The sequence below is a fragment of the Beta vulgaris genome, chromosome 7 (genome assembly GCF_026745355.1).
Source record: "Beta vulgaris subsp. vulgaris cultivar EL10 chromosome 7, EL10.2, whole genome shotgun sequence".
Classification (NCBI taxonomy): domain Eukaryota; kingdom Viridiplantae; phylum Streptophyta; class Magnoliopsida; order Caryophyllales; family Amaranthaceae; genus Beta; species Beta vulgaris.
Genome location: NC_079208.1, coordinates 44059342 through 44070565, shown reverse-complemented (window position 1 = coordinate 44070565; position 11224 = coordinate 44059342). Strand labels below are relative to the sequence as shown.

Below are 11224 nucleotides of genomic sequence, written 5' to 3'. Positions count from 1 at the left end.
CGATCCCTTGTAGTCGTGAGGATGATTTCCGTCGGATTCATCTGACCGTATTCGAAAAATTGATAACCTTTGTGATCCCGCATAATTCTTCACCAACAAAATAATTTCACGGCAATCCATTAGATCTAGTATCCCGGATTGTAACCTGTAGAAATTCCCCCTCTAAAAGAGGAGAAAAACCCTGTCTTTCGAAGGAGGTCGAAAAACCTTGTCTTTCGAAGGAGATCGAAAAACCTTTTCTTACGAAGGAGATCGAAAACCCTTTCTTTCGAGAGATAAATCGTTATTGGAAACCTAAAAACAAATAAAAAAACAAAGGTGGGGGCTTTCCAACGGTAAAAACCGATGGAAGCCCCTTTAAAAATCAACAATGGAGGCTAGGGTTTTGAAAGTAGAGAGGAGAGAGGGGAGAGAGAAAAGTATAACAACTAGTTATATTATAAAACTCTAAACTTGTTTAGTCGTTTTATTGAATATATGAATTTAATGTGTAGTTTGTTGGAGTTATTTTTGTGTTGTAATTTTTATTGAGAACTACTATAATATTTAAATTTCAAAAATGGAATTTTTTTTGTACTTGCACCTATTGCTGCGGGTTTTTCCAAAATCGCAGCAATAAGTTAACATATTGTTGTAGTTTCTACCAAAAACCGCTGCAATATGCTTCATTTTTTTTATTAAAAGAAATACCTATTGTTGCGGTTTTTGGTAAGAACCGCAGTTGGCGTATTGCCGCGGTTTTAAGATTACCTATTGATGCGCCCTTAATTGTTGCAGAGCCAAAATCGCAATAGGTCATGACCGCAACAATAAGTATTTTATTCTACTAGTGTTGAGATGGAGGGAATATATATATAGAAGTGAGTTCATATGAGAATGCATACTTATATGAGAAATGAGAATGAACTCTATGTGCTATAACTCTTATGAATAAGTGATGAACTCTAATAATAAAGTGATGTAACTCCCAAAAAAGAATATTAGAAACAAAAAATTCAAAATTTTTTTTTGGGCCCAACTTTTTTTTAGGGTGGTATAATTCTAATAAACAAGTGTTGTAACTCTAATCCAATCATGTATCTATATAGGGGCAAGATCGAGAATGCTCCTTACATGAGAAATAAGAATGAATCTCAACCACACGATTGGATTAGAGTTACAACATTTGTTCATTAGAGTTATACCCACCTAAAAAATTTAGAACCCAAAAAAAAAAATTCAAATTTTGAATTTTTTTTCTCTAATATTCTTTTTTTTTTTTTGAAGTTACATCACTTTTTTATTAGAGTTATATCACTTATGTAATTTTGTAATACTTGGTCCAATGACAAAGAATGCTCCTTATGACTTTAAAATCATGAGATCAAACTCACCAGGGGCTCCTAAGGGTTGAGAATTTGAAATTCGTTATCCTTTTCCTCTCAATCCAAAAGGGTATGGCTAGAACCCCACCAAGGTTTTGTAAGGGTTGAGATTTCCTTCCTTTTTCCCTAACTCCAAAAGGGTATGATAAAATAAGATGGATTGCTTTACTTGTTAAAGGTGCTAGTTTAGTATGACATTTGTCATTTTATTATAAATTAATCCCCATAATAAATTCGGCGCACTTTGTATCCCCTTCCTTTTTATTGCTCACTGTCTCGCTCTTAATGTCCTTCCCATCTTAGGCTCTATTTTTTTAGACAGATTTTGACTTAACGAAGATGAACTAAATGGAGTGAAGACAATTGAGTTGAATGGAGTCGAACTCAATAAAATTAAAATAAATTGAATGGATCTAATTGAACTTGTGAGGAAAAATTATTTTATACTGAATTGAATGAAGCTAAACTGAACTGGAAAACTGAAAAGTCAAAAAAAGAGTATAGCTTTACCATATTTGTTTGTACAAATTACATTATCTAACGTTCTTTTATGGAATAGTTTCACCAAATAAATTGATATTGTCCTTTCCACTTTATATCTTCATGTAATTTTCTCATATCCTTTTACTTTATAATTATATTTAGTTGCACAACAAAAGGTCCACCACGACAATTCAATCTCCTGATACCTGAATACTTGTGATCCAAAGAAATTCGATTCTATAAGTATCTAATATTATATCGTATAACTAGTTACAATTTTAGAAAGTTGTAAACTTAAACCAGAACATGTTTCAATCGATTCTGACTTTTGTGTTTAGAATCAAATCGATATAATTGGTTACATTCTGAAACGAGCTTTTGCGACAAGTTTTGGGTCCAAATATGAGTACTTGACTACCTTGTTCACGCTTCCTATTAATGGATTATTCTTCGAACGTCTTTGTGTGTTCCCCTTCACTTTGTGTTTGGTTAACTTGCATTTTGTTGAACTCATTGAAACTTATATGAACTTATATCAAAAACTTTTCGAACTATCAAATCATATTTTTTTTTCTCACGTCCACACTTCATATTATATCTACTTATGTGGATGGTATCTATCTTAATTTGCAAATTTTTATGAGATAATACCCAATATATGAGATATTGAGATCGAATCCTATCTACCATTGTACTTGCATCTTATTATGACTTTCTAACAACAAAAATAAAATTATATCTTTCAATATAAGTGGAAGTTGTTTGCTAATTGCTACCAAATATCGCCACCAACTTTGTATCATTAAACTTGATGATGATTGAATAATTTGGAGTGTTATCGAAATTTGGAAACCACATAAAAGTGCACTATTCCCATCCTTTCCATTATTATTCCTTAGTAAATTGGGAAAGTCCTTAAATGCACAAAATCTTTCAAGATAACATTAGTATCATACAAAAACAAAACATAGAAAAACACCCAAAACTCCAATCAAACCCAAACCCAACTATTGGCCCTCAAAAGTTTCCATAACAGGATTTTAAAATAAAATTCAAGGGCAAAAGTGGTCATTAACTCATTATTCATTAAAAAAAAAAGTACATTAGATAGATCATATAGATTATAGTTGCATTTGCATACATACGTTCTACCTTCTCTCATTCATCAACCTCCCCCCCAAAAAAAGTCCCCACTCTCTCACACACACATATTGTTTGTTTATATGCGCTATTTTCTCTCTCCTCCCTCTCAACCACCTCAAAACCACCGTCCACTACCAAACACGGCCTTAAGAAAATGCCGACAAAAAGAGGGTAAATTTGACAATTCCATCATAAGTGAAGGAGATAGGGAGGTGGTAGATGCATGACCACCATCAACAACTTCTACTTTCTTAACTCTTTTTGTCTTTTTTACCCTTTGCCACCTTCCAATATTTTTTCCTAATTCCTTGAATAACCAAGTTTTTTTTTCTTCTTATTTGCTAACGCCCAAATATTAGACTTTTTCGTCGTTACTATTACTGGTATGGTGTAATTTTTTTTTTAATGTATATGTGTTTTTGCTAATTAATATCTCAATTACCATGTTGTTGATGATTAGTGCTAGTTTTTTTTAATGGGTATTCGTCAAATTATGCGTTAATGTACCTCAGATAATGTAGTTGTATTTTTTTTTGTTTCATTAGTGTAAAGTTTTGATCTTGAGTGATAATATTAAAGAATTTATTTTCTTCTAAATTTTTTTGAATTGTTAAGTGTTTTTTTTTTTCGAGAGAAGATTGTTAAGTGTTTATATATAACTTTGGTTAATTTGTTGCAATTTTCCTGGTTTTGTGTTTTTATGTATTTATTTCTTTGGTGAAGATTTTATTTTTGGGGTTATGAGATTCCTCTGTCTTTGCAAAGGTGGTATGTTGGTTGGCTTGACTTTAAGGAAGACTTTGAATAAAAATAAAAAAAAGGGTTGATTAGATTGTGTCTTTTTCTTTGAATTCCAATTTCCACATTGTTTTCTTTTTGGGTAAATATGAATTTTGATGATATAACCTATGATAATTGATGGACTTACTTTGGTATAATTGGAAGTTTACTTTTCACTTTGTGATTGTGTTGAGTTCTTTATAAGGTATGCTTACATTGCCCACTTTGTGGGGGGTTTGAATTTTACTGTTGATGAGGACCATGCTTATATGTATAATCGTTTTGCGCTTTGATTCTTCTTTCTTTTTACCATAAGTCATTTTTTATATGATCATGTTGCAAGATTTCTTTATAATCATCATTAATTAGTTCGTAATCTGCTATCGGGTTACCCAATTAGCTTTCAGATAAGATGGTGATGCACTAACTGATATTGTTTTCAAAAAGTGGTGAAAAGTGATGAAACGAGAAGGCACGGCAAGAAGAAAGAAACGGACTAAGGGAGACTTTGAATGTCTTATGAATTTGACTGTCTTTTCTTTTGCATATATTTTAGCTTTTTGGTGCATAAGATGACCTTGAATTTCACAATTATTTTTGTTGTGTTTTGTTCAATGAATTAAAGTCTGGGAAGACTCACGTATGTATGTCATGGTCTTTCTATAGCACACATACTAGAAAGACCACACATACTAAATGTTATATTTATGTGCTTATGTGTTTTTCTGATAGGACTATGGTGAGCTTAAGGAGACGTAAACTGTTAGGGCTTTGCACCGGTATGAATTATGATTAAGTGGATATTTACTCTAAGTAGTACTTTCAAAAGTTGTATCATCTTACCTTCAACTTACACTACCTTCAAATTATTTATATTGCAGGTGTGCAGAATTCTTTTCTTGCTCCACTTCCACTATTATTGAAGAATGGAAATGCACCGGCGGAAGATGCTACTCGTTGCTCAAACCCTGGGAGTGTACATCCCATTCCTTTAGATGATTTGAATATAAGTCATCCACAGGAGGTAAGTTCTTACCTGTTCCATTGGTCTCCTAGAAGCATACTAAGTGTTTAATATCATCAAAATTCTTATAGATTCTTTTTGATGGATTACGCACTTATGGTAAGGAACACATTGTCAACTCTTTAACCGGTGCATTGTTAGTAGTTTGATGTCTTGGGATGTATGATGTAGAGTTATTAACACCATCTCTATTTAATCGAGTGTATATTTGATATATGTATATGCAACTTTTGTGACTAGGTGAATGATCCATCACGAGAAATTGGCTCATCAAATGTTTCTGATTCTAGCAATTCGTATGATCAGCGTAACCAACCAAATCAACCAAATATTAGTGGTTCAACCTCATCGAAAGAGCTGTATGGTCAACCCATTACAGGTTTTTTTTTTTTCTTACCCTTGTCCTATCCTTATCCTTACACTAAAGGAGGGAGACTAAAAAGATCAATATTACCTGTTATAACTAATGTTTCCTTTATAGAGCTAGAAGTGAAGCGCAGAAAGCAACATCGCAGAAGGCGAATAAACAATCAAGAGCAATATGTGCTCACAGGTGTTTATTTCAAGAATATGAAATGGCAAGCTGCCATAAAGGTTGACAAAAAACAAATTCACCTAGGTACCGTGAGTTCACAAGAGGAAGCTGCTCGTCTATATGATAGGTATGGCTGTCAATGTTCGATCATATTAGCTTTATTTTAGTTGTGTGCCTATGTAAACCTTTCCCTTATCTACCCTAATACTCAATTAATAATTCAAAAGAATTTTTTTTTTACACTTTGTAACCTATTAATACCTTTTACTAATACTAGAGCTTGTTAAGTATTAACCGTTTTATCCCACATTGATCTGAACACTTGTTGAGACACATATTTTAAGGTGATAAGTGATAGTGTAGTTATTTAAAAAATATTGGTCTAGTGGTAAAGATTTTGGGATCAAATCCCACAGGGGCTTCTCGGGGTTTAAAAAGTAGTTTTGATAGGAAAAAACTTTATCTACCCAGTGGGTCAACAACCCACTACTAATAGAAATGAATAAATAGTGGAATCCAACTCATCAGTTCTAATAATTTTTTAATACTCTATTTCTCGTAGGTTAACTACCGACCGAGTAGATGTAGCATTGCCGGTTGTGATATGGGTTGGTGTGTAATTTTTTTGTTAGAGGATATAGAAAGTTGGGTAATTTTTTATTGATAAAAGGAAAAGTGTGGGCTAAAAGAGTATATAAAAAATAATATATTAATAGTGAGACCATGTCAATAATGGAAGCATTCAAACTAATTTAGGACAAACATAATAGAAAATTTGTGCACACTGTTGTGAAACTGAGGGAGTAACATTAAATAGATAGTATAAGGCAAGATTGTAACACATGGCTAATCATCCTATAAACTCTTGCCTTGATCCAAATAAATTAAAATCAATGGAGCGCAAAGTTAAAGAGACAACTTATTTAAAGGGTACCTTTACTACTGTTAATGTGTCAGTATATTCTATTTTATAATACAAAATTTAACTTAAAATATCTTTGTACCTTTTGATTTTAATTAATGTGGTAATAAAGGGACCAATATTATCTTCCTTCTCAAATGTCACTAGAATTAGATATCATTCCCTACTTGAAAAACTTTTATTAACCCTTTTTGTTCTAAAATAAATACTTATCATTTTCTAAAATGGCAGTTATTGGATTAATTTCTAAAATTAACAAGTCATAGTGCGTACATTGATATCTAAGCATATAATCAGTGAATGTTTAAGCTTTACTAGAAGTTGAATATTTTTTGTTGTATCTAATCTAAGCACAATATTTATCATGTAGTCTAGGAAAGATCGAGTATAGTTTTTATATACTAATTTTTTTTTTTCATTTACTCATTTGAAACTGTTCTTTTTAGTACATTTTACTTATTTGGATGATTTAAAATGAATAAAAAAAAGTTTTTGGTAAATTTGTTTTTTTTGTTGACATTTTCGTTCATCTTTGATTACAAGGTAAATTAGTCGACTTTATTGTTTTTAGTTGTATTCCCATTAAGAACTTTTAGCCACATGCACTAAAGATGCATGATATTGATTTTCTGTTATTACTGTTGGAGATGCAAGATGATAAATGGAGCTATTTTGCAATACATTTTTGCTGATAGGCACAATAAGATGTAAACCGGTTGTCCTTAAGATTTGGTTTTCTAATTCTGGAGCAGACATCATTGCATATTATGTGGTATGCTCAACGAAATCTGTGAAGGCGTGAACCCAAATCATCAAAAACTAAAGCTTTACTTTCTGTGCAGAGCTGCATTTATGTGTGGGAGGGAACCCAATTTCGAGCTTTCAGAGGAGGAGAAGCAACAACTTCGAAAGCTCAAGTGGAATGAATTTCTGGCAATGACGCGCAGTGCTATAAATAGCAAAAGTAATAATCCTAGATTATCTGATTGTTCTTTCCTTTCGCCATTTGATCATATGTATCCTTGAATAACTTGTTTATATGATTGTCTCAGGAACCAGAAGAGGGAATGTGACAGGAAAAGGGGCACCTTCAGTTCAGAATTCTGATTGGGAAGGTGAACATGGAGTGAAGGGTTTCTCTGCTTCTGATGATGCAGACACATCCACCTCCTGAATGCTTATATCTTATATCTAGATTTAGGGTGAATTTTCACTGATTCTTAATTCTTTAGTTAATCAGCCTCAGATATATTAAGTCCCTCTCTCTTAGGCCAGTTATAGAACTTACCTCTGCTGCCAAGCAGATACTGATGCATAGGCTATTATATAGTACCTCCGCCTTATTGGCATTATTGTTGATTCAATTATATCTAGCTTACTTCAGATTTTTGTTACATTAATATTCACATTGTAGGTCAGATTCCAATAACCATCTTTAGCATGTATCAATATTTGGCTATAGTTAACAGCATATTCAGAATCTGGCAAATAGGTTATATTTCATACTCGAGTGATGAGTCATCCAGTTCAGTTTTTATGTTTGTTATTATCAGATTAGGGTTTATTGTCAGTTCTCTTAATACGATAGATCAATCAAATATTAATCATATTAGTTTCCAGTCGGCATTGATTCTAATTGTGTCGATTTCGATTTCGGGTCAAAATCAAATCGTGTAATAGTTGTAAACCTAGTTCAAGGTTAAGATAAACAGGCACAAGTCTATTTTGTCAGGTCTAAATTCTTCTCCAGTTCTCCTTGGATGGAGGTGTCTTTGACAAAAGAAAAAGGTTAAACATCCAAAACAGTGAAGAAGTAATTAAATAAATGTAATTAATCAATAATGAGTATATGATCACAACTTCTCTCAGTTCCCTTTTAGCAACTAGAATATACAAAATTACAGACCATGGTATCAGGAGTAAGAGATCTAACAGACCAGCACTGAAGAGCCAGTGACAGATACTTTCTGCTTTAGATGGTCATTGTGTTAGCATGGCGATGGATCTTAGCAATAAACACAAGTTTCGGTTTTGAGACAGAACTCGGGGACACAGCTACAGTCAGATTACAAAAGCAGCCACCTCTCCTACAGTAGGGTTACTGTTCTAATTGGTTGTAGTTCTAAGACAACCCTTTCAGAAAGGAAGCAGCTCAAATATCAACATGCAGGCCGCAGAACATTAACTCAAGCACGATCAACATGTACCACGGTAGACTATTTCACAAACGGTATGCCTGAAGGTACCCTTTGTGCATATTGCCCATACTCATTTCCAAAAAAGCGCCTCAAGTAATTCTCTTCATACGGTATTCGTCCAGCAAAGAAACGCCAAACTACTAAAGTATATGCAACTGTTGATATAGGGTTAATGAGCATAATTTGAGTACCCACAGACCAAATAAGAAAGCCACAATATCCTGGATGCCGAACAAAACGGTAGATACCATGGGTTACCAATTTATGATGCTCTTCATGACGAATTTTGATGAGGTGTGTGAAGGACCTTCCAGCTGTGACAATCGCCATTTTGCGTATGACTTCGCCAATCACAACCAAGAAAAGACCCAAGTTGCTTAACCACCAACGTTCCTTCAATTCAGGAAAGAATGAATATTCGACCAGGTATTCTAGCAATGAGAAAAACATGGCAACTATATAGTTTTTGCTTATCAAAAGAGATTGGAGGGTCACATTCCTTCTTCCATGAATAGTGATGGCTAGGAAATATTCAGAAATGTGAAAGAAGCAAATTGCTAAAAACATTTGTGGTAACTGTCTTATAGCAGTATCCATGATTTCCTTCTAAAGCAATGCAATTTCTTACTGATTAGGAATCACTACATTACTTCAATCCTCCTGCAGATCTGTCAAGGAGGAGAAATAATTGTCAACGCTTAAGATATGCGTGATTTGATACCATGTGACACACTGAGCATGCTACAAGGAATGTCGACAGTGGATAAATAATGGTTGGCAAATCAAGAAGATTGATATCCACAAACAATGGCATGTCAGTACTCAAGGAAGATAACTTTCTACAGAGGAAAGTGTAATGAAGTATAAGATAGTACATCAATAAGCACAAAAGTTATTCACATCTTGATGCCACTATGTAATGAACTGACATAGCTTGGACTGAATTAAGAAACTGATTATAGAAATAAGATGAACTTTGATTGAAAATAGCCGAATAAAATAATAACTACAAGCTTTCAGAAGCTTGCACATTCCCAATAACCAAACTAATCTCTCAACAATATACAACATACTTTCTCTCTCCCTAATATGCCTTATATATAGTGCTTCTCCTCTTATAAACTACCTATCTTATTCTTCAAGCTACTAGCAAGTTGATAACAATTCTACTACCCAAAGTACCCCTGTCCATAATATTGATTTATAGCACAATATTACGTGGTAAAAAACAATCATGATAAGGGCATTCTACCGTCAATTTCATACCTTCAGACTTCAAGTGAAAAATATTAAAACAGGAATCATGTAATGTAATGTAACGTAACGTAATGACATTACTACAGATCACTTTAGTCTCTCCGTGCTTGAATCTCCAGATGAAATTTTCAGAAGAATTCTAATTTCACATACCTATCACTGTGTGCTATACTGCTATCCTATGTCCTAAACCCAACCCCCATAATTGATGGCACTGCTAGCTTTCATTTCCATGTATCTTTCATTTACATGAATTAACCTACTTGATCAGAATATCAGATCAACCAAGTTGATTGGTAAAACAAAAATACGCATTTTACAGCATCATCAATACAACATTACCTCGAACTCACCCCAAGAGTTCGTCCATGCAGGGTATAGGGAGGTGCTTCATAGGTGTGTTCAATCAGTTGTTATATAGTGCGAAAGATTTGTTATACCAAGGTTGGTATTACAGCAGTGTTTTATTCAGCTACTACACCTAAGGTAAATGAATATAGATGAATGAGACGGGATTCTGAATGCAACAGTTAAATCCAGTCCAATAATGTCATTTTTCTAGATATACCTTCTGCTTCTCTTTCTTTAGTGAAAACCGCACTAACACAATTTAAATAGCGAAAGGTGTTTCAAGTTAGTCTGAATAGAAATATGATCATATGGACTAGTAATACTGTCACAAAAAATTAATAGCATCCACCCATAACTACTCAAGCCAATTGAACAACCAAGTAATAATTCTAGCTTTAGAAATGTCTTCCACTAAGATTGCGGCTAGTGCACTAAAGAATAACGTCTTTGCAAACCACCCCATGAAAAAATTGATCACAGGTCATTAATCCCTGATTTCCAGCCACAACACTTGAAAAATTGATCTGATGAATGAATTAACAAGTTATACCAGAAATTCATTTGAATCATAAGTCTACAGCATGTAAATTATCCACCCTAAAAACATGAAATAACATATATGAGATAAAGAAAAAACAAGTTGAATTCCAAGAACAAACAATAACAACCGCATAAAACCAATCGCATGAATAATCACATCAAGTAGATCTTAAAATCGCAATTCCACACCAAAATCCGCAACAAAACAAGTAGATTCATCTAAGGAACAAAACAACAACCTGCAATTCGAGCTTTGGAATTAGCGTATGAGCGACGAATTTGCGTATGAGAGGTTCTGGAGGTTTTTTTTTTTGAGTGAAGTGGTTCTAGAGTTCTAAAGAAATTGAATTTGCGCCTGTACCTAGTTTAAGATTTTTCTTTTGATGCAAAATACCCGAAAATGTAAGACACCAAAAGATTTAAAAAGAAAAAATTTAAATGGACCAGTTTATAATAATGTATTGTGTATCGTAAATTTGTTATGACTCTAAATATTATCATACTAGCCTTTATATGCACGCGATGCGTGCGTTAATTTTTAAATTTATTATTCTATTAGATACTCCAATCGTACTTTATTTATGATTAAACTTAAATGTGAAAAATTCAACAGTTAGATGAATTTAG

General features: G+C 33.3%; 2 protein-coding genes across 5 annotated transcripts; one reads left to right on the top strand and one right to left on the bottom strand.

The window, feature by feature from the left end:
- Positions 1-2773: 2773 nt before the first annotated feature.
- Positions 2774-7647, top strand: LOC104908811 (ethylene-responsive transcription factor-like protein At4g13040). 2 transcript variants are annotated; one of them, XM_010697968.4, is made up of 7 exons: positions 2774-3373; positions 4503-4549; positions 4652-4794; positions 5035-5173; positions 5276-5456; positions 7094-7215; positions 7304-7647. In XM_010697968.4, exons 2-7 carry the CDS (start codon positions 4507-4509, stop codon positions 7423-7425), a joined length of 750 nt encoding a protein of 249 aa, XP_010696270.1. In that variant the 5' UTR covers positions 2774-3373; positions 4503-4506; the 3' UTR covers positions 7426-7647. The 2 variants fall into 2 exon arrangements, with proteins under 2 accessions (XP_010696270.1, XP_010696269.1); XM_010697967.4 differs by having other exon boundaries at positions 2774-4549.
- A 418-nt stretch (positions 7648-8065) lies between these two features.
- LOC104908812 (protein-S-isoprenylcysteine O-methyltransferase B) lies at positions 8066-11008 on the bottom strand. 3 transcript variants are annotated; one of them, XM_057396230.1, is made up of 3 exons: positions 10837-11008; positions 10060-10187; positions 8066-9117 (listed from the first exon to the last, which is right to left on the bottom strand). In XM_057396230.1, the coding sequence occupies exon 3, from the start codon at positions 9044-9046 to the stop codon at positions 8468-8470; it is 579 nt and encodes a 192-aa protein (XP_057252213.1). In that variant the 5' UTR covers positions 9047-9117; positions 10060-10187; positions 10837-11008; the 3' UTR covers positions 8066-8467. The 3 variants fall into 3 exon arrangements, with proteins under 3 accessions (XP_057252213.1, XP_010696271.1, XP_048504095.1); XM_010697969.4 differs by lacking the exon at positions 10060-10187; XM_048648138.2 differs by lacking the exon at positions 10837-11008 and having other exon boundaries at positions 10049-10803.
- Between the last annotated feature and the right edge of the window lie 216 nt (positions 11009-11224).